Consider the following 23803-nt stretch of genomic DNA (forward strand, 5'->3'; position numbering starts at 1 on the left):
AATCTTTAATGTGTGAAATAGGACGACTATTTCAGTACATGCTCCTAGCTTATGCAAATGCTGTAAAAAAGAATGATAATTTTGGAGACCAGTAATGTGTTATACGATAAGAAACTGCAGCTACAAAATAATTTTGCAATTTTAGGAGTGACAGGGTCGCATGCCCTCACCTAAATCAAATGGCGGGGAGAAGGAATGAGAGAAAAAAAAGAGAGAGAGAGAGAGAGAGAGAGAGAGAGAGAGAGAGAGAGAGAGAGAGAGAGAGAGAGAGATAGAGATGATTTACCTTCCCAGCCCCAATATTATTTTTTTGGCCTTGTTGAAACGCAACTCATTTACCAATCCACCAAAATTTCCCTCTCTGTTTTTTAGCTTTCGCAGAAAACTTACATGACGCATCTTCAACAAAGCTGGCGGTATAACCATTGAAAAAACAATAATCTAGAAATCTACACGTACTAAATGGACGTAAAACAGAGAGGGAAGCTGTCATGAAACTGTAATATGTTACCATTTTCCTGTCGAACTAAGAAGAGTATTATGTAGTCATAGCGATGATTTGATAAATGTGGATGGTAAGAACAATATTATGTCTCATGCTAGCCCTATTGTTTTGTTAAACGTTTAAATGTATGTACGTTTTTTAATGTGTCTGTGTCTGTCAATCGTGTCGACTGACTGTTTATCACACGAAACCGATTGCGTTGTGCTGCACTGAGCAAAGCTCAAAGGGTAGCTGCGAGCTCGAGTGCACTGCTGACAGCATTGTGTGTGTGGACGTGGGGAGAATGAGTTGAGATTAATTTTTGATGTGATATTGAACAAGAATTTGTCATTATATAACCAAGGGTTAGCCTTAAGGGCTTGCTGATATTGAAATATAAAATTGATATCACAAAACCTTAATTGCTACCCATAGCATTTAAACCCTACGAGTATGAGCACGATTGACATGATTGAGAAGAGGCAGGTAACCAAAACAAAAATTGCTGGCCCTAATCGGTAAATAGCTCCTTTCCCCACCAAACTTCATCTTCTTCTTCTTTGCTTGGCTTCCTCCAGTTTGGAGAACTGCAGTTGGTGCAGGTGTTGGTAGTACACATATAAAAAGGATAGGCAGGTTTACATGCAGCGGCATCACATACATGTAGTGGAACGTTTAACGTGGAGGTCAAGTATGAAAATTGAGAGAGAGATTGTGAAAGAGTGAGGGGTTGATCCAGTCAGAAAGAGATGTGTGAGAGCAGGAGCCAAGTAGCGATAGCTTTGTGAAGCATTCACCCTTTGTTTTTGTGTAGGAATAATGGCTCTCCAAACGAACATTGCACGATGGCTTAGGAGTTCGCTAGTGGACGGTTCTTTCTTCTCATACAAAGCACTTTGAAATTGGTCAAGAATTCAACAAGAATATGAGATTTTGTACCGGAGTGATATATTATAAGGATGACGAGATGGTGACATTAAATTAAATGTGTTTGATTTTGAAAAATCAGCCTATGCCCTCATTACACCTTCAATTCATTCATTTAAAATACAAATGGTATTTATCAAAATTTATGACTTTAGAGAGCAGTAAGGGTAAATGCATGTATTATTTGTTTTATTTTATGTTTTGAGATCACTTTACTTTGGGAGAGCAGTTGTAGACAATGAGAATGCCTCAATAGGCGTGTCTGCACTATTTCGAGATTGCCAAATATCCAGCTATTTGAACTATCCCGATCGCAAACTATCCAGCCAATTTACGCCTTCATTAGAACGAAGTAGCAAATTAGCTGGATAGTTGGTCGGGATAATATCCCAAGATATCTTGGTCTAGTTTGCAAAATATCCCACTATTTCCGAACTAGCGGGATAGTTTGCGACCGTCTTCATTAGACCGAAGTACGGAGTCAAATATCCCGATCCCATCATGCACAACGATTTCCGGTTCACCATGTTAACTAGTTGTATTAGTGCGCGCACATGCGATCTATACCGCTCAGCGGTGCATGATGGAATCGGGATATTTGACTCCGTACTTCGGTCTAATGAAGACGGTCGCAAACTATCCCGCTAGTTCGGAAATAGTGGGATATTTTGCAAACTAGACCGAGATATCTTGGGATATTATCCCGACCAACTATCCAGCTAATTTGCTACTTCGTTCTAATGAAGACGCAATTAGCTGGATAGTTTGCGATCGGGATAGTTCAAATAGCTGGATATTTGGCAATCTAGAGATAGTGAAGATGGGCCTTATGGGTGAAACAGAATTTTGATCTCTTTGTTTCACTCTCACATTACAGCCCAGACATACCTTCATGTATCTGTAGCTGTTTGTATGAATAAAGAGCCTGGAGCAGGAAGCTAAGAAGATTCACCAATTTGAGCTGATTATTAATCAAGCAGTAAAGCATCATGCATCAACAAAGGTAAGGATTATCATGGGATAGTATACATAGTGCATTAGCAAATCCGCACTGCATACAGGTGAAATCATGATCGGAACAAGACTGAGTTCAAATCCGGCTCAGTGTGGCATAACCAAGAGAAGTGCATAACACTAATGTGCAAACATCACAACATAAGTACATGTATTTGTGTTATAAAACAGGTCTGCAATATGAATATAAACTTGAAAAATTAGCAACAACCCGATCATAATGCCATCAAATGGACAGTCATGGAGGGGGGGGGGGGGGGGGGGGGGGGATGCTGGTGCCATTTTGTTTTAATAAAAACACGGTATATAAGTCTCAATGAGCGCATCAACGTCCTTGCTATTTGCAACACATGTACCTGCATTTCATCGCATCTTTATTTTGTATGTACCAGATATACGCACCGTACATGTACGCACACCTTGAAGGACATCTTTACTATGCATTAGCGCTTTGGGGAACTTTTTTGCATGGTAGGCATGGTAGTAAAGAATGATGCATGGTCACGGGGTGTCATTTGACCAATTAGATTGCCTACATTCTAGAACCCGCTGTATAAAATGAGCTAAGTACAAGAGTGACCTTTCATCAATGCTCCTATAGTCCTATTCTGAAAGTCATTTCAGTACTTCTTAGCACCAATTTATGGCAAGTAAAAATATGTCCAGAGTGCAAAATGCTTATTTAAGTTGTTGAAAATCATAATATGATTGCTTAGAGGTTGGAACATGTTGAAAGGATATACCTACAGCTAGTAAATAAATGAACTGTAACTTTAATTGTGCTAAATACTACTAAACTGTCAAAAAATATAAAATTGAATGATATAAATCTGTTGTTCTTCTATGTTTGAGTTTCACTGAATTCTGGTTATTTGAATATTGACAAGATTATTCAGATCATCATGAAATAGTATTGTGACACATTACATCTAACAGTAGCATTGCTAAGATACATGCAGAAAGGTGTCATTTTTCAAGATTTTGCCCTAATTTCAGGCTCTGGCACGTTTGTTTTGGTTTTGTCAGTCTTCACAAAGTGCAGAATGTGTCAGGGTCCAACATGTCTGTTTTCAGGCTTATTGAGTGAAACCAATCAGCTCTCTCAACTTCCCTTGTTATATTAGATGAAGGAGAGGGCCTTAATTTCAAATAGCATTGCCTTTGCATATAAAGCACTGACAATGTACTGTTACAGCATGAATGTAGCATCTTTTATCCAAACACTTTTATGATAAATACTTGTAGGGGCCTTAATTTCAAATAGCATTGCCTTTGCATATAAAGCACTGACACTGTACTGTTACAGCATGAATGTAGCATCTTTTATCTAAACACTTTTATGATAAATACTTGTAGGCCTGAGAATCCAGAAGAAGGTCCTTTAGTAGAAAGGTCAGTATTGGTTGATGTTTGTTTGTTTGTCAGAGTGCTGTTCTTCAAGAGCATGAAATCAATCAAACTTTTTGTTTTCAAAGCCTAGATTTAGTAGTCAGACTGTGATATCATTTTTTAAGTTTCATGAATGTAATTTAGAATAAAAGATGACCAAAATTTCTCATTATTGCAGTTTAGTTTTTGTTTTGTTGTGTATTGGGAAAGATAATCCCATTCTGTTCGTGTACCATTTCTCTATCTTTGTTTTTTATTTCGGCTTATTCACGAAAACAGTTTTAATCCACAACTCACAGTAAACATAAATAATTGATATAATATACTTGCTACAGAATTTATCCAGAAATATTTTTGGGGGGTTTTCCAGTGGGTACACTGGGGAGGGAGTAAAGGGGTCTTTTCTTTTGATTAATTTGGAAAAACATGGTATGAATCCTGTATGATAATAAAATATTTAGAGTTTGGTTTCTGTGAAACATTTGCTTTGGATTTACCAGTAAACATGGGATGGAATCTGAAAGGTACAATTCTCTATATTTTATTTTACGCTGTACATGTACATGTAATGTAGTTGCAATTTTGTAGACCATTATCTACTGTAACAAACAAAAATGTAGCAGCTACATGTACATCGCTATTTTAGTACAGAGATTGTGTAGCCTCATCTGCTATATGATATCTACATACATGTAGTTCATATGTGTACTAGATTAAAAATGTGTTTAGAAATAAGATTGTGCCACAGTAAATCATTGTGTATTACAGCTTGTATTTATTCCATATTAGTTGATGCTGTTGTTCCTTTTTTTAATTATTGCAGTTCACCTAACACACATTTATAGCGAGTTTTGACAGCACAATATTTTGTTTTGAAATTGCTATTGGCTACTCTAATAACTTTAACATCTTTAACATCTTTTTACAAAACCATCGTTTTTTTCCCCCTTTTTTTCCTTGTTTTCGTTTGCTTACTTTCCTTTAAACACCAATTTATAGTTAAAGTTACAATATGAAATAGAGCTGGCAGTTTTCAGTTGCTTTTTTCTCTGTTTGAACACTTAATCTTCAGTATCATCAAAAAGCATATGTTTCTCTGTGAAAAAGCATGCAATTTGTATTATGTGTACTTGCATGCAGACATATAACAGACACTGTTAAAATGCTTGAATCATACAATCAACATACTGTACAATACAGTTCGAGGCCTCAAATCATTATTTAATAAATTAAATTTACTGGGATTGGTCTAGTGTTGAACCTGCCCTGATTCTAGATCTAGGACTAGTAGTGTTTCCCATCTACATGTACCTGTAGGTTTAATAGCAGTGGTGTCTGATACACAGGCCTAAGATAATACAGTGTACATGTATGTACTGAGTAGCAACTTGCTACAAATTATGTACTAGCAGCAATACAGTTAGTGAAGTCAATACATGTTCAGTGTATGAACATGTATATTAATTTACAATTTTTTTTTGTTTAAAGGACTTACTTTTTTTAGTGTTTAAGCTACCTGTACTGTTGGATATATTTTAAGTAAAATGGCATGTGCCTTATGATTTAAAAATATTGAATGGAAATAATTAAAGCAATATTGCTCAAATAATTTATATGAAAAAGAGATAAAGTGGTCATTTCCTCTTTAGTGCATGTTACTGATTGCAGGAGTACATTTCAGTATTATGATTAATTTTTTTAAACAAAAAGAGAGGATATTTCCTGGTACAAAATTTCCTGGTTAATTAATATCTTCATAGTAAAATAACATGTACTCCTAAGCTGGCATTGGCCTTAATATAGTTTGTGTGAATTATAGATCTCCTATCTTGTTGTAGGAAGAGAGTAGATCTGCTCCTATGAAAAATAAAATAAAAGTAGTACCGGTAGCCGTTCATAAAACATCTAAATTGTAATTCATGTTGTGTCCCAACGTTATGTCATTTTACTTGATGTTTGAGCAGTTACGCACTCTTACACTTTGACTTGCTTGAGAAAGATGTTAATTTGGAGACCTCAAACATAGAAGACCACTACTTATTATTGGTGAATGGACTACCCTGACAAAAGATTAAAAGTAAATAAATAAACACATTGTATACTGTACATGTAGACAACATGTGTAATTCAGTAAACAGAGCTTTGTAAAGATACTACATGTACATGTAGATAGCCCTCTTTGTACTGCACAGGTGTGTTCATTCATAACAGAAATTTGTCCTGGTATCCATCGTAATTCAACCTCAGATACGTACATGTGAAGTCTGAGTGGAATTCATACATTAATCAGATTTGTAGGACAGCAGCATATATTGACCTCATGGTGAATTTCACCAGGTTATTTACTGCTCTACATACGGTATACAGGTTTTGGATTAATCTTGTTCTTAATATGCCTGAAATTATGTTTTGTAAAAGCAAATTTTGAACATGTTGATCATAATAACGCAGGTATGTAATTGCACAGAGATTGATATACATGTACACAGCCATTCAATTTGCACAATGATTTGCTGGTTTCACTTGTCAGTTCATACTCTAGTTTCTTACAAGGTCTTTTTTTTTTCATAAAGAAAGGATTAATTAATTGTTTATGTGACTCGTGACAAAATAAAGAGGAAATCTTCTATTATGACTTATAAACTACCAGAGTTACAGAATACATAGAACTCTTTATTATGGTGAAAATTTCAAGTTTTATAGTCTACCGGTACATGATTACAAACAGGTTTACTACATTGATTACGTTGACTACTGAATTCTATTATTCCCATAGGCATTATACAGGGGCTAGCTGGTTCGCATAGGCAAAGGGTTAAGATTGCACACATGTACTGTACATGAGTTATGTATTAGCTTTAATTAAGTTACCCATCATGTATATGTAATAGTTTGTGAATGATATTCACTTACATCCTACATTGAATTACACTCTTGTCGGTGTCATAATTGATATTGATTACTGTTTGTGTTTGATTTTCAGGAACTGGGAGGCTGGCTACTCTTCCTCATCCTATGATAAATATGTACAGGAACAGTCAGGAGGCAAGAAATCTGTGGCTAACAGGTAAGATAACATCATGTGCTTGAAGCCAGAGATGCATTTAATTCATATACATGTCTCATTGACAAACCATTTTCAAGGAAAACAAAATTGGTGGGTCTTTGTAGACAGGTGGTCTTTCTATACAGGTGGTTGTTATAGCAGGTTTGACTGTATATACTTAACACACAGTGAACATCCTTCTGACCCCAAAGATACAACAGACAGCCTTTTCACACACAGCTAAAATTCATCGTATCTAGAGATGATTAGTATAAACGTGTTAAACTCAACAATTTTAAACATATGATGTTTATAGAAAATTTTCCCTGTGTGAACATTGTTTATACGATGTTGGGATAGATACAAAGTCGCGATTCATACGCCCCTAAAAGCAGGCTGCAGATACGAAGTTCGTATCTAGAGAGCTTGACATTTTGTGTGTGAAAGGTTATTCGTGTTTAAACGTGTTTCAGACGTGTTTAAACTGCGCTTTGATTGATATGACATGACCTTCAATGCGCAATGGCACTACTGCGCATTTTACAAGCAGTAGTTAATCACGAAACGATTAACGAGCGCACCGAAATTTCTGTTTGTGAATGATGTCGTATGTACATGTGATTAGTTTAAACACGTTTATACTAATCATGTTTATAGAATTTTAGCTGTGTGTGAAAAGGCTGATGTACATGTACATGTATGTTGGCAAAAGTCTCATTATTAATGAGGGAAAAACCCAACTGAGTATAAGACTGACTCACCTATGTCCAGGAGCATTCAGGGAACAAGTCTTGTTTGACCAGGATTTTCATAACATGACACTTGTTTTACAAAATTCAAAAAAGTGTCATGTGCATTTTGAGTTTCTCGTTTCTAAAGTTGGTGTAAAGGTCAAACAATGTTGATACTGAAAAAACACAGTGATCAAGTACTTAGGGAAGACACAAGATGTCTCTCTGTGCCTTTGTATAGCCTTTGTAATTCATCAAGCTTCACTAACAGTTATTTATAATTATGATTGTGTTGGATGCAACAGCAGTTCCTGATAATGAGGAAAGATATTGAGATTGTCGTACTGTGACTATTTCTTTGTCTCTTTGTCTCTTTGTATAGAATGCAGCAGCAGTATTGGGTGACCAAACAGAGTATGATCAAGAAACTCGGAAGGAAAGAAGATGAACATGTGATAGCTGGTGACTCGGAGCTTGATGCCAAATTAGAAGTAAGAACATCAAATAATCATTTGTCATATTCTTTTTCAAAATTGTGTATGTTAAGTGATTGATGTTTGCTTACAACAAAAATAATAATATTAATATTTTGATTTATACAGCACTTTTCCCAGAGTATCCAATGCGCTATTCCTTAGTCTAAGGAAAAATTAAGAATTGTAGAGGTGTGTTTTCAAATGTTTTTTGAAGAAGTCAACTGAAGTCCTATTTTTCAGACATGCATTGAGGGCAATGGATTGATAGGTGTTCTTTGTTGCAGAAAGAGTTAATTTGAACAAGTATCCAGTATAGTTTGTTAAACACTGGGGTAGTATGGGACTGTTTCAGTTCAGTAAGTCAGAATGCTAAGATAGCCAGTGACTCTACAACCCAGGCTCTAGTGACAACTCTCCCATGGTGAACTTCTAACCAATCAACCCTAAACCCAACACTGATGTGCAACCCAACCCCAAACCTCATTCTAACTTTTATGCTTTTGTCATAATAAAGCCTGTAGCAAACATTACTGAAGCCTGTTTTAAAATACCAAACTGGACTAGCTCTTATTTGTTGGTAGTTAAGCGATGAGGGAACTTTGTATTTTGAAAGTGGTTTGAAAGACGAATGCCTTATCCATGGGTATCCACAAACCCACATTCTTCATTTTGAACTAGGGAGTTTAGATTTGAGGACATATGCTCTAGATCCTGAGCTGATACAAATATTTTTTTCACTTGTTATGGTTGTTTACAATGTGTAGGGGATGGAACAGAGAAGTCTAACAGGAAGTCAAAGAAGACATCTTCAATAATAAAATAATTAGGATGGACAAATATTCATGGAAAAAAAATTGATGTGGGAAATGATGTGGGAAATTATGTTTGGAAAGTAGTTTAGCTATTTGCTATGCATAAATATACAGATTAGTTAATCATTTTGATGTTTCTTTTGATTGTTGCAGGTTTTCAAGTCAATTCAGAACACATGTATGGAAATGCTGAGAATAATAGAGAATTATCAAGACAATTTGTGTGGTAAGTCATCTTGTGTGTTAGTTAGGGATATGGCAGATGTTTTCTAAAATAATAGTAATGATAATGGTGGCTTAATAAATAGTGCACAATCTGCACATGTCCACCATGCCGTGAGACTCCTAGTATTCCAATAGTATTACCCCTGTCATAGCTGGCGTCCAAATATGTAGTGCTCTGGAATATTGGGTACTCACTTGCACCTGGATGTAGAGTGGCAAAATAGATTAATGTCTTGCCAAAGGATGTTGGTGCCAGGATTTTGTAACATGGACTATCTTGTTCCGTGGGTCCCAAAAAGTGATTAGTTAGCATTGTTTGGCTTTGAGACATGTTGATTTAACTTGGATGAAGTATGCTTGGTTTCATCAAGTTTACATTTTTCACCAAATTTAAAGCTCTGTTATAGTAAATAATACATTTTGATTTCATATCACTTGCCCTATGATAACCAAAGTAGTATCTTCACATATATCAATTCCTTGACATCGTTGAGACTTTTAAATATTTTTGTAGCATTATCTTGAGAGGAAGGGGTGGGTTGATTCTTAAAGCAGTTGCAGATGATTGGTAGAGAAAAGACTGGAGGGGAAGACCAGAGAAAGAGACAGACAGACAGACAGACAGAGAGAGAGAAGGAATATAGTGTAAGGGGAGAGATGTTAATAACATAAATTGTTACTTTTCTTTTAATTGTTGTGTTTGTATCATAGCATTATCTCAGGAGGAAGGTAGTATGGGTCGTTTCTTGAAGCAGTGTAGTAGTGTTGATAAGACGAGAGCTGGTAAGATGATGGCTGCGGTGGGTAAAGCACAGACTAGTTCATCAGAACAAAGGTAAATATAACTACTCTCTTATTAACAACTCATCTATTATGATGACTACATCAATATAAGTAATATTATTATCATTAAGTTTTGTTTTGCAGAGAAAATTTAGGAGAGGGGATTTTCAAGGATTGAGAGAATTGCAACCATTAAAAAATCTGAATGCTCATGTTATCAAATAGTTCTTACGTTCATCATCAAACAGTAATAAAAGAAATCGTTGAATATTCCTTGTTTGAAACAGAGTAAATCTATTTATGATGAATAGAATGTTTTATGTTTTACATCTAAGTAGATCCTTGATATTTGATTGGAGGATTGTTGGTCACATGATATTCAATAAATAATCATTAAAAAAAATCTATAAATTCTATAATTCTATCAAATTGAAAGACTTCGTCATTGTGTGTGCATATGAAATTAAGGTTTAGACACATTTTCTCTAGTTCGAGTTTCACAGCAAGAGAAGTATTCTTGTTACATAATAAATGGTCTACTGTGATGACTGTGTAATAATAGATAATTATACTCTCTAAATGTCCCTAGGCAAAACAAAAAAATGACAAAGAACATCAACAAGAAAAATAACATCAAAACACTCGCTTAGACTAGCATGAATACAGTGCATTAATTACATTTTTTTAAACTGAAGTGATAATGCTCTCTCAAGTTCTAGGGATGTTTTGCAGGTGCGGGGACAGGAAAGAAAGACCCTTGTGTGAAAGGGATCTACAAACAAAGTACAAAGAACTTTTGTTTTTATATACATGTACATGGCTTTGTGAAATACAACACTAACATCATACAGCCAACTCCTTTCAATACATGTAGCATGTAAACTGATTCAGAATCAAATTACATGAAACAAACCTCTTGAATCAGCCGCATTGGTTTGAGAGCTCAAGTGTACCAGTAGATATGAAGGATTATCATCTGATGTAAGGTTTGCTAGCCTTGCCAGTCAAGGTGTGGGAATGAATAATACTCTCAAACCCTCACATATAGGGAATAAGATCCCATGTAATTGATTGCTAAATATGAGAGTTAACAGTTATTATCTCACTGCAAATATATTAACATTGACTATTTCATTGAAGGGGAATTACCCTTTGATACATGTATGAATAGTTGAAAACAGAAATGTGAAAAATATGAGATTTCAAAATAAAATTAGACATAAAATAAAAAGATTTCCTAACTTTTTAATTTCATTATCATATGTGGAATCTTTTGCTGATGGTTCAGTCATGATATATGATACAATACATCTTCATATTTGTTGTATTCATTATAAAAACTTGAAAAAGAAGTAATAGATGGTTTTCCAGTCATCACCCATTGGATATTGAGTGATCTCGACTTACAAACAAAATCATAACTTTCTTATTCCTTGTTTGATATTAATACTTTGTTCTTGTTCTCTGATTATTCTTCTTTTATTTTGGTCTATTTTGTACAAAAGATTGATAGGTAAATAAGGTTTATAAGAGTATGAACCAAAGCATTGAGTATAACTTTCTATCTATCTAAGTATCTTCTCCCGGTTCGGAGGTTGATTGCAACATCTCTCCATTTCACTCTATTTTCTGCCATTCTGGAGCACTCTTACAGTTTTAGTCCACTCCAGTTCTTGACATTCTCTTCCGAGTTGATTATGGGTCTTCCTCTCGGTCTACTTCCTTCCACTCTTCCTTCCAATACATCAGGTTTTGGTGCCTTTTAACATGACCAAAGTATTTGATTTTTCTCTCCTTAACTAATCCTACTAGTGCAATTTGTTTACGCCCTGCCACGTGCAATATCTATTTGTTGGTTTTCATTCGTTTCCAGGATATTTTCATCATTCTTCTGTATAACATGAGTATAACATGGTATCCTAAATCTTGAACTGTTTTCAGATTGGCCTTGCGTCCTCCCCTTGCAAGGTTGTACCAAGAGATTGAGACGTTCCGTTACCGTGCTATCTCAGACACACTCATGACAATCAATCGAATGGAAGGATCTCGGTTAGAATACAGAGCAGCTCTGCTGTGGATGAAAGATATCTCTAAAGAACTTGATCCAGATACATATAAACAGCTTGAGAAGTTCAGAAAGGTAACACGTCTAGCTATCTATTGAGTTATGATTTTCATGATAAATCATTGTGGTTTAGGGGTTTAGTTACTTGAATTTTAAATATTTACCAGGATTTTATGTTCTTGAAGAAAGAACAGTATATCTTTCAATTCATATTTAGTAAATTGGTTGCTTGGAGAAGAAACTAATTTGACTGCTATGAGTGCTATTAGGTAGAAAGCTGAAAGGAGTGATTATATTGAACACTAAAAACATCATTTCAAACTTATTTGAATGATTTACATATGGCTAATATTGTAAACATATATACATAGCAGTGATAGTTTCACTCATGGATTTGTTGTTATGTTTGTATGATACAGTTCTTTCCCCTGATTATTTTCCCTTCTCCTTAATCATTTTAAATAGTGTACATGTCAGATTAAAAAAGGAAAGAAGTAGTTTTTTATTTTCATGTTGTGAGCAGTCATCTACCAAAGTGTCATTTTCTAATCCCACCAGGTTCAGGCTCAAGTACGTTCCACCAAGGCTCGCTTTGAGAAGCTCAAGAACGATGTCTGTCAGAAGGTAGATCTCCTTGGAGCTAGCCGCTGCAATCTCTTCTCCCACACCCTCGCCTCCTATCAGAACACACTCCTTCACTTCTGGGAGAAGACGTCAAGAACCATGGCTGCGGTCCAAGAAGGCTTCCGGGGGTATCAACATTATGAATTCAACATGCTCAAGGTAAGGCATCATTGTCATAGCAATCATTATTATGATCTTCTTTATTGTCGATACCATCACCAGGAACTTCATATTCAACAGCTTTAATAGAGTGGTGAAGTGTGACGTCATCAAAATCTATTTTGGGAATTTCTCAATTTTCTCTTCCATTTTCTCGAAAGAGCATCAAAAAAATATGTCTGAATGTATTGGCTGAGATATGGTCATCTGAATAAATAGATTTCATATGGGAACACAGTGATTGCTTTGGTTCATAACATTACGAGCCAGAGCAATATAACACTGACTCCCTATAGGAAATCTATTTATTTAGATGGTCATATCTCAGCCAATACTTAACATATTCAATTGGTTTTCGACATTTGGACATTATTTTTGATGCTCTTTCGGAAAATGAAGAAAAAATTGAGAAATTTTATAAACGCATTTTTACACAGCTTTGGTACTCTATAGTGAAGTGAATATTGAGTTAAAAGATAACCTCACTAAATCACCACTACCCCTCCCTCTATATTTAAAATAAGAGGTATAAATATATATGTTGATGTACGTTCTTTAAATGTATTGGAAGCCACTCATCTTGTATGTATTGTCCAACTATTTGTGCAAATTCTGTTTGTTTGATGGTTTAATTTGTTTCATTGTTGTAGAGTTAAATTGAATTTGTTTAATAAAAGTATTGAAATAGACCATCAATGTTTTGCTGTGATTATGTAAGCTTATTTTGCAGTGATTACTATACGTACATTACATCCCAATTTCCCAATTGCTCTGTTGTTTTAACCCGTAATGTGCCAGATTTGTATACCAAACTAGACTGAAAAATAGATGTATTTAATATCTCTGTGATGTTTCTCACGTAATACGATCTAAAACAAAAGGCTGACTGATGGACTATAGAATCAGTAGAATCAGCCATACATGGAACATTAGGAACAAAACCATTAACCAATTAGTGAAACCGCAGTTGTATTACCAATGTGATTTTACAAGGGTTTAACATCCTAAAGATGATATGCAAGACAGTGTGGAAGAGAGTGATCCTAATCATCCCAAGTAAAAGATGTAGGGATTCATCAGAAAAACAGCCCCTAAAAATTAATTGATGATCTTATAAATAAAATTAACAATGAGAGCCAGTTTTAAAAAAAAGTTGTTTTTATTGGCTACTTTCTGTTTACTGTATGTATTTTGGATGGCCTAGTTTATGTGTATTTGGTTATACATGAGTGGAGACAAGGAAATTAACTGTTTATATCTATGCAATTGGTTGAACAAATGTATAGTTCATTATGAGAATATATTGTTTTAAGAATCAAGTTTTTCCCTGTTAATCTCATGAACAGACTATTTTCTGGGCACATTATAAGCTTGGATGTGGTAAGGAAAAGAGATAAAGTATTCATGGAAAGAATGGTGTATCAGATTTTTTTTGGTGTAAAATATCTAAACAGGTCAATATTGTATGAGAAAAATTTAGCAGTGATATTTATTTAATAGCCTTGCGTTACTATATTTTACATTAAAATGTTGTGTTTACCCTTGTGTCCCTTTGTCTATTGTTTCTCCACTCATCTGAAATATTTTATCCCCTTGTCTAGCCACCCTCTCCCATTCTCTTCTCTTTTCTTTTCATTCTCTTTATTTTCTCTCTCTCTACATATCTGTTTTGATTTGCTATGTACATACTGACCCCGTGTATCTGTTATGTTTGTGATGATGTATTTCTCCTTAGGAGCTCTCGGAAACCAGTAAACAGCTTGCGGAGATGACCGGAGCTAAAGATGTAGTACCTGATTGGGATGGGCTAGAACAGAACGCTCAAGGCCGGTTGCAAACAAACGTAAATCTTCACGCTGCAACAATCATCATTTATTTAACCAACTTTCATCTCATCTTGTTTAATAGCATTTGTCTGGTTGCATGTTGTTGATTATTAGACAATGGTGATGGAACTTTGATTTTTTTTCCTGAATTTCATGGAATGCTTCTTCTTCTTGACCACGCATTAGAATGGCGGTATACGTGTAGTTCATTTTTGTTTCCTGTTTATTGTTAAAATGAAGCCCTATTCAGACATGGCTGGGTATATTGCCTCAAAGATTCCAGGGGTTGTGTTGGAGGGGTAAAGAAATCTGTGCAACAATGACCGCTGTGCATTTTCACTATTAAACCAATGTCTTATAAAATGATCGGATGTGAAGTGCACTGCTCTTCTTCTGATCTCATATTATGTTCATACAGTGGCCTTTTCAAAGCAATGTACCCTTTCATGTCTGAATATGGCTGTGTATTTAGAGACATTCTTGCATTCTCTCTTCCTTTCCATGAAACTAGATGTTTGTTATATTTGAAAACTAAAATTGCCATCTATCTTTCTTCTTTCTTTCTCTCCATAAAATGTTATGTTTGTTATATTTGAAAACTAAAATTGCCATCTGTATGTAACAAAATACTGTTACAGTCTTTGACTCAGTATCTAATTTTCATTTCAATTTCATCAATGGTTTAGCAGAGGGTGACTGTGTTAGTTGTGTCTTTTCTTGCTTCCTATCTTGTTTCTAATCATGCTCTTTTTACCCAATTATCATCATTTCAAATCATTCTTTAGATTACTTGTCGTTCTGTTTGCACTCAGTGGGAGATTAAAAGAAGCGTACACAACCCGGCTCAAATTATAACAAAGTTGCATATAAGAGTCATTAAAAAAAAAAAAAAAAAAAATTATATTACACAAGATTTTTTTCTCATTTGTTTTATTGTATTTTATTTACTAATTTATTAAGAACAAGTCACTTTGGAGGTGATGGTTGACTTGGAAGATGTATATTATTGAATATGATGGATTATAATGTCAAATCTTTTCAGAAATTTGATATACATGTACAGTGTATTGTGAAATACATGAGTTAACAGTGATGCCATTATTGTGTTCCATACTTGTCATAAGAAGAAAGAAATAATTCTTCTAATAACAAAACAAATTTATTTATTAATCTCTGTTGCTTTGAGATGTGAATATAACGAGATATGTAGAATGTAGCCCTAGCATATATAGAATGTAGCCCTTGCAAACATGTATATAGAATGTAGCCCCAGCATATGCAGGTTAGATATAATCAGTGAAAAAAATACACTGGGGCTCAGGGCGAATTAGCCCCCGAAATGCCCAAAAGAGCCCCTGAAAATCAGAAAAGAGCCCCCATAAATTTGCATAGAGTTCAATGCAAAACAAGTTTAAGAATGTTATATTCATGCGGGCAAGCTTGAAAAGTAGCCCCCGAAAAATAAATATTAATTTTTTCCCTGGATATAATGCAGGGTCTAGACTTGGGTTGCTAAAATTGGTCCTGTACTTCTGCTGTATTTGACACAAGCTGATATAGATTCAGCTGAATCATGAATTACGGTAGAATATCTATACAGAACCTGTTGGTGCTGACTAAGGTATATATGTCATCAGATATTGTATAGCCATCAGAGAATACCTTGGGTTTTTAAAGGAATATTTGTCATTGTGCCCTGACTAGTAGTGAATGATCTGAATAGAATGAAATTCATAATGCATCTCAATTCAATGCCTAAACAAATAACAATATATGCAGTCAAACGTGCAATAGACCAGTTCACGGTTAGCACATTACTGCAATGACCCCGAATATCCACAGATCTTCAAAAACATGAAGAGGTCCCACTTTGTACATTTTGAAATAATCACTCCTAAGGCGATGGAGGTGCTATATAAATAGCCTTTGTTTCCCTTTTCAAAGAGTACTTCCAAACCTGCAATACTCCCCATCCCTCTATGGAAGCATGATTGTAGAATGCCCATGATAAAAGTCAGCTATTTGCCTGTTAGAATGTGGAGAATATGCATTTATTATATCTATGACAGTCACTGTCAGCAACATTAACTTTGCTTTGTATTTCATGTAGCCTTTTTATACAGGCTTGCTGATCTTGAATATCCTTATATTGCAAAAGTTTATATGACATTTATACATTCCTTGAATTGCAGGACTTGACACAGACCAGTAAACAGCTGGCTGAAGAGACTAATCCTAAGAGAGCAAATAGGACAGAGTTTGATGAAGCACAAGAAGTGATAGAGGATAAAGAGACTCTTGAACAGGTTGCTAGGCAAAGGTAATTTAATCCCATATATAATGTGAATCTGTGTGCAGGGATCTACATTCACATTGCATGCATGTATAACTCTAGGGAATGGTCTATTGTACTTGGGGTTGCTGTGTGTATCGTGCAGATTGCACTTTAATCACTTTCCTGTGTCTCTGAGATGTATAAGGTTCACTTGAGATGAGAGGAAATGTGCTCTTAACTCTGTTAAAATCACATTCTTGTATTGTATTCAATTCAATTCAATTCAAATGAACATTTATTTTCTGCCATTCAATTTGACAACATACTTGACATCTGTTCAAACAATACAATTTATACGTAGGAACATAAATATGATTAACAAACTTGTATTACAAGAAAGAAGGGGTTGACTTGATGATGTTCCTGCTGCCATCTTATTTTAGGTTCATTTTGGTTCTCAGCTCTTTCATACATGACATAGGACTGACAGTACTGGATGAAACTATTGATAATATACTGTAACACTAGGAGAGTTTGCACATCGTTAATGATGGCCATTTCTGAAACCAGAAACTCCTGCAAATTGCAAAATTTTAGTGTTGTAATTCATTAGCATGAAACTGACGAATCAACACCATCCGCAAAGTGTCTGTACGCAAAAATGTCTTGTTTGACATTGCTGACTTGGTACAGTTGAAAAAATAGTATTTTAATGATTGAGGTGTCGTGGTTTAGTGAATATGTTGCCGGACTGTCAACGCAAGGTCCGTGGTTCGAGTCCCGCCGCGTCACTAATGTCCTTTGGCAAGAAATTGATCTACATTTGCCACACTCAACCCAGGTGAGGTAAATCGGTACCTGGCAGGAATTAATTCCTTGAAATGCTGGAGCGCTGTAATGGCAGCTAGGCTAAAGCCGGGTAATAATAAATGCACCTCGGAATAGAATTATCTAGATAGACGGCGCTATAGAAATGCCTATTGTTATTATTATTATTATTATTATTGTCTTTGTCTTGATCAGATTAATATCCCTTGGTGAAGATCCTGAAAGGCACATAGACCAGGGAGGATCTCTAGACGCTAAGAACAATGGTGTCCATGACCCTTCAAGACAAGGAGCTAATAATCTACTTGGAGAGGAGATGGATCCTGCAGAGAGGACGGCTTTCATGAATCTCATGGGAGGTCAGGAGGGAACAGACAAAGATGACTTTGGTAAGAACACTAGCAATCGAAAGGTGGTCAACCTCTATTAAAGTGACTCAGTAACATTTTTCTCAGATTCTGAAACAAAATCCTGGATTTAGCTCATGCTCCAATGATAATTATAAACCTTTAGGTCAGTCAGGAACCCCATGACTTAAACAAGCCGATTGCCTATCTGATTATCAAGATATTTGTGATTGGAAATCAATTTTTTTTTTTTTTTTCCTTAACGGTTTATGTAACACTACAGTCTGTTAGGGTAAAGGAGTTTGGTAAACTGGTTACTCAAAGATTTTTACTTTTTTGAGGCACTTCGTGATCATTTTGAAGCACAACTTTTTTAGGGTTTCAATATTACACTATATCACAGACAATGATAACATGTAGGGCCATGCACCTCAGATTTAACTTTGTTAAACGATGCCTTTAACAGTTGCATGTTAGGATTGTAGAAGATCAAAGAAATCATCGATCATTGGAAGGAAGAGATTGGAGATATCAGTTACTTGCACTGACGTTCTGAAAAATAGTCTAGTAAAATTCAATTGTTTTGTGATGCATGAAATCACAAATATATTTTGGCTTCATAGGAGCTCTAGGAAGTAGGTTTTTGTTATACCATGTATTTACAAAGAGAGTGTAATCCAATCATATTTTGATGATCAACTTGGTGTTCATGCAAGTTGCTTGTTAGAGAAGTCTACAAGAGCTTTTTGTGAAAGTGAAATTTTAAAAAATCACACAAACTTGAAGATGTAGTCAATTTTGGCAAACTTTAGAGATCTTTGATTGGCCCTCTGTTTACTTAAGTGAACATAATCATTCCCCTTGTGAATTCTTAGTGTAGGTTAATCTAGTGTCAGTAAAGGCCTGTCTTCATCAGTTTGCCAAATAACCCACTATTTTCAGACTCGGGATGTCATCCCGAAGCTCGATATTGTGTCTTCACCAGACTATTTCCCAAAGCAGGGTATTTAGGTAACAAGACCAAGATTTTTATGCCTCCGTTACGAAGTAGCCGGAGGCATTATGTTTTCGGGTTGTCCGTCCGTCCGTACGTCTGTACGTCCTGTTCTCGTGATCGCGTTATCTCAAGAACAGACTGATGGATTCCTACCAAACTTTGGTCATGTATGTAACTTGCCGAGCCTATGAACTGATTAGATTTTGGGGTCACGAGGTCAAAGGTCACAGGGCTCATTATGTATGCAAAAAAAGCTTGTGATCACGTTATCTAAAGAACTGACTGATGGATTCCTACCAAACTTTGGTCATGTATGTAACTTGCAGAGCCAATGAACTGATTGAATTTTGGGGTCACGAGGTCAAAGGTCACAGGGCTCAATATGTATGCAAAAATAGCTTGTGATCGCGTTATATCAAGAACCGATTGATGGATTCCTGCCAAACTTAGGTTATGTATGTATCTTGCAGAGCCAATGAATTGATTAGATTTTGGGGTCAAGGTCAAAGGTCATGGGGCTCATTATGTATGCAAAAATAGCTTGTGATTGCATTATCATTAGAACCGATGGATGGATTACCATCAAACTCAAGACATGCATATATATATGTATTTTGCATTTGAGGTCATGAGTTCAAAGATCAAAGGGTCATACATGTATATGAGAAATAGCTTGTATAATCACGATATTCTGCGAACCTGTTATGGATTACAACCGAACTTGAATTTGAAATATTTCTTCCGTTTTGGTTTGTAAAATTGCTCTATGACGGAGGCATCACTTTCGACTGCGCGCAGTCGAAGTTCCATCTAGTTTTGGGATGTTTTCTTGACCAAATATTCCGCTAACTGCACCTGCGGGCTGATGGGAACGCAAATTATTTGCGATGGAGATAGTTAAAATGGCGGTTATTTGGCAAACTCAAGATGATGAAGACAGGCCTCTTGTAACATCTGAACTCTCTGGTTACTGAAAGTGGAACCATAGGCAGTGATTTATCAGAACAAAAGACATCTGTTGCGTCAGCCTGTAATTCTCATTGTCCATGGCATGTATTGTGGATGTGGGTGATGCCCTGTATAGTTATAGAAGCTTTTCATTGATGAATTAAGCATTCAGCGCCAGGTAAACTCTTTTCATCAAACTTCTTTAGGTTTGAAACTGGTTTATTGTGTCAGTTTGGTCTCATGCAGATGAGGTTTAAAGCAAAGCTCTTTTGGTAGTCTCTTGTTTGTAGGAATGTTTCACATAGGTCCAATATTTGCTAAAGATCGTTTGTCATTGTTTGTCTATATTACATGAGGGTAAATAAACCATGGCCCTTTTTATGTGAAGGGAAGGGGTGTTATTATTCCCCTTCTCTCCTTTCATACTAAAAACACTTTTTAGATGATCTTTTCCCACAACGTGATCAATTGAATATACACCTGTAGGTTATTAGTCAACCCTAAACTTAAAAATAGCATAAGATTGGATAGAAGCCAAAATAATAAAATAACATGTCAATCATACATCAGATGTCATCATGCTAGAGCCCCATAGTGGCAGCTATGCTAAAAACAGTGTAATAATTGGGAGCGACAGGAGTGTCAAGTCTGAAAGATATGAGCGCTATTCAAGAACCCCTCAAGAGACTATATCATTTCTACTGGCACTCAACTTTGTTTTAAATTCAATTGTTTATTTGCCACATAGGTGCCTACATTTCAGCTGACCTGCTATCAGGTGACTTACTCAGTCAAGATGATATGAAGGATGAGATGGATTTACTAAATGAGATCCTAAACACGCCCTCTGGTGTTTCGTCAGAGCTCCCTACCCCTATAGAGGGCGCTGTACCAGGGGAGATGGAAGGGGAACAACCCTCGACTGATCAGGGTATGGGAGGCTTCATGCCATCTGATCTACTGGAGATTACATCTATGATGAGTGAAATGCCCACAGGTGAGTGGTAGATATTATCCCTGTGTCTAATCTCTGAGCTCTTAAGATTGGTGTGGGATCAGGGGAGGGGAAGTATATCATGCTTAGCCAGGATGTGAAATGTTTATGCTTTCTGGGCCCTCTTGCATAAAAAGTTGCGTTTAAATGTAACTCAAAAAATTAAACGCAACTTGATTTTCAACCAATCAGGATCGCATATTTGGAACTTGCGTTTAATTTTTTGAGTTGCGATTAAACGTAACTTTTTAAGCAAAAGGGCCCAGAGATAAACATTGAGATGTGTGAATGACCTCTTGATGAATAGTATAATCCTAGTGATTACCCCTCTATTCTGAGCTTTGACCCCATAGGAGGTGATAGCACCGACATAGGTCTTACCATCAATCAAAATGTCAGTAAAAGGATATTCATATAACACATGCAAGAAGTCTGTAGCATACTGGTACCTGTCTAGAAAGCAATCATGTTGAAGTTGTCTGTTGTTTCTCATGTTTGCTCATCAAAAAAAGTAGTGATAGTGCTAAAATTCAGTTTATGACTGGGCTGGTATTATATTTATTTTTATTCTCAAAGAGTTCTCTTTTACCTACCGGACTGAAATCTGAAAAAGAGGAGAATGATAGGTCAAATACACTTACCAAGTATTTTTTTGGTACAGACTTGTATGTACTGCTACATTTTGTCTTTGTCTAATGTAGAACAGATTTGCTATGCCCCATGAGTGAGACACCTGTTATTATTGTTCTCTCTCTCCCTAGGTTCCCCCGCCACTACACCCCAAGGTAGTAGGGAAGGGGGCATGCCAGCCCCACCCCAATACTCAGACCTCTTTGCTGATAGAATGTCAGCAGCCCAGCAAACCCCAGCAGGAGCTAACAAGACTGATTCCAGTAAACCTCAAGCCTTCAAGAAGGGACAGAAGACAGACATGTCTGCTTGGTTTAATCTCTTTGCTGATCTTGATCCTCTCGCTAATCCCGATGATATTGGACATGAGGAGGGAAAGGAGGTTGAAGATAGGAATTGTTAGCGTGGCATCGATGGATTCAATGACTTCATAGCGATCAATGCAAAAATATAAAACCTAATGTGGAGTTCTGCAGCCCTGCAACATACAGTTTTGATATTACATTTCTGTGAGATATAATTAGTAAAGGATTTTCTCTTTGACTAAGATTTTTAGAGATGTGTTATCAAAGAGGAATACAATAAAAATGTAATTATGAAAAATTGGTATAGTCCTGTTTGATTAGTTTCTGTTGTAGTTTAAAAGGTCGGATGTTCTCTCTTACAGTGGTTGTTTCCTGTTGTACAATATACATTGCATTTTTCATGCAATGTGTTATGCATCAGCCATTTGCATTGATTTCTATGAAGTCATAATCAAGAACCTCTTGTATATTTCTTTATTAGACAAAGAATATTGAAGAAGATTATTATTAGAAATTAACGCATTCCATTGTTGTACATTCTCTGTGTTGAGTATGTAAGGTGAGGAAAAGATATCTAGTATTGATAGGTTTTCAAGTATGAGAAGATGTATTTATGTGGAATCAGCTTTTGTAAAGATTAATAAAGCTGCATGTGTATTAAGTGATTTTGGAGATAGTAGATGCACATTGAGAAGTTCCAACCAAGTTTAATAGCTACATAAGAAATGTATTTATTTTATGGGAAGCTATTTTCATGACAAAAATTTGATAGTAAAAAAGGAGGCATCAATGTATGATACACAGAATTTTTCTCACTGTATGTCAAACCTTCATTATTACATTTTGGTATATGTATGTTATATTAGACTGCATACCAAATGGTAAGTAGTATGGCATTAGCAGATATGTACAAATATTTGTGAGTAATAGTTAGGGCTTAATTCCTTTTATTTGAGATGCCATACAAATAGGCTTGCCAAATTGCCCTTGTATTACTTTGATATATTTTGAAAATGTGTAGGGAATATATTTTCAAAGTTCAATTTTTTTAAAAATCAGAACTCCTTTTTATGCATGGAAATGCACACACAGATGACCTTTATGAAGTAATGATTAGGCATTCAAAATAATTTTAAAATAGAACACATTGATAGAGTATAGATTTGTAAGTATATCTTTTTTCGGGTGAAAATTCCAAGATATAGCCCAATATGCTGCTGGTTTCCATAATTAATAATATTCATTTTATTAATTTGCAATCCCATAATTATTTTATCTATCATTCCTTTGTGTTTCCTCTCTCAGAAGAATCTAAAACATAAAAGCCAGGTTTCAGAATTCATTAAGTTGATGTCAGTATTCAAAGTTTTAGCATTTCTGGGGAAGTAGTCTGCAAGGTTTAGACACAACATCATTAGTGCTTTAACGTAATACACAATCAAACTGTTACAGATTGTCCATTGTCAAAGCGCATTGTTTATCTCTTCCCTCCTTTTTTTCCTCCGAAAATAGAGTGTTGTTTGTATTATCAAGAAAAAATTGACATATATTGAGCTTGTGCCGAAAGATGGACATATGTTGAGAGATACAAGACTAGATTAAAATTGATGTTGTTTTTTTATATGAAGTGTCTTGCAGGATATATAGTTGAAATGAGATGTTTCATGATTTATACTTTCCTTTATTAGTTTTTGCTACTTTGGATGTATATGTCTGATTCTTGTATGTATAGAAGTGATGTATCATGTTATAGTAATTATCCCTATTTCCTTGTCTACAGATGGTAGTGGCTTTTTTATTCAAACACAGAAAACCGCTGATTTAGAAGGGAAAAACAAGTTGATTTATATAGCGCAGCTACTATACAAATATACTCTAATGCACTTAAAACAAGGAATCATATTATTACCCCAGCTGT

The 23803-nt window shown here is 35.6% G+C and overlaps 1 protein-coding gene across 4 annotated transcripts; it reads left to right on the top strand.

The window, feature by feature from the left end:
* The first annotated feature begins 433 nt into the window (after positions 1-433).
* On the top strand, positions 434-22113 carry LOC593785 (islet cell autoantigen 1). 4 transcript variants are annotated; one of them, XM_011680617.2, is made up of 14 exons: positions 434-575; positions 2289-2414; positions 3782-3817; positions 6798-6881; positions 7974-8082; positions 9033-9105; positions 9816-9939; positions 11829-12027; positions 12511-12735; positions 14471-14578; positions 16754-16881; positions 17860-18053; positions 20705-20953; positions 21712-22113. In XM_011680617.2, exons 2-14 carry the CDS (start codon positions 2401-2403, stop codon positions 21981-21983), a joined length of 1815 nt encoding a protein of 604 aa, XP_011678919.1. In that variant the 5' UTR covers positions 434-575; positions 2289-2400; the 3' UTR covers positions 21984-22113. The 4 variants fall into 4 exon arrangements, with proteins under 4 accessions (XP_011678919.1, XP_011678920.1, XP_798343.3 ...); XM_011680618.2 differs by lacking the exon at positions 14471-14578; XM_793250.5 differs by lacking the exon at positions 3782-3817.
* Positions 22114-23803: the final 1690 nt, after the last annotated feature.

This window comes from Strongylocentrotus purpuratus, unplaced genomic scaffold (assembly GCF_000002235.5).
Source record: "Strongylocentrotus purpuratus isolate Spur 01 unplaced genomic scaffold, Spur_5.0 spur5_scaffold_7, whole genome shotgun sequence".
Lineage (NCBI taxonomy): Eukaryota > Metazoa > Echinodermata > Echinoidea > Camarodonta > Strongylocentrotidae > Strongylocentrotus > Strongylocentrotus purpuratus.

Bases quoted from the DNA above. Each gene is read 5' to 3' on its own strand.
- LOC593785 (XM_011680617.2), top strand. The intron at 9,940-11,828 runs GTAAATATAACT...AACTGTTTTCAG, and splicing joins ACTAGTTCATCAGAACAAAG to ATTGGCCTTGCGTCCTCCCC. The intron at 14,579-16,753 runs GTAAATCTTCAC...CTTGAATTGCAG, and splicing joins AAGGCCGGTTGCAAACAAAC to GACTTGACACAGACCAGTAA.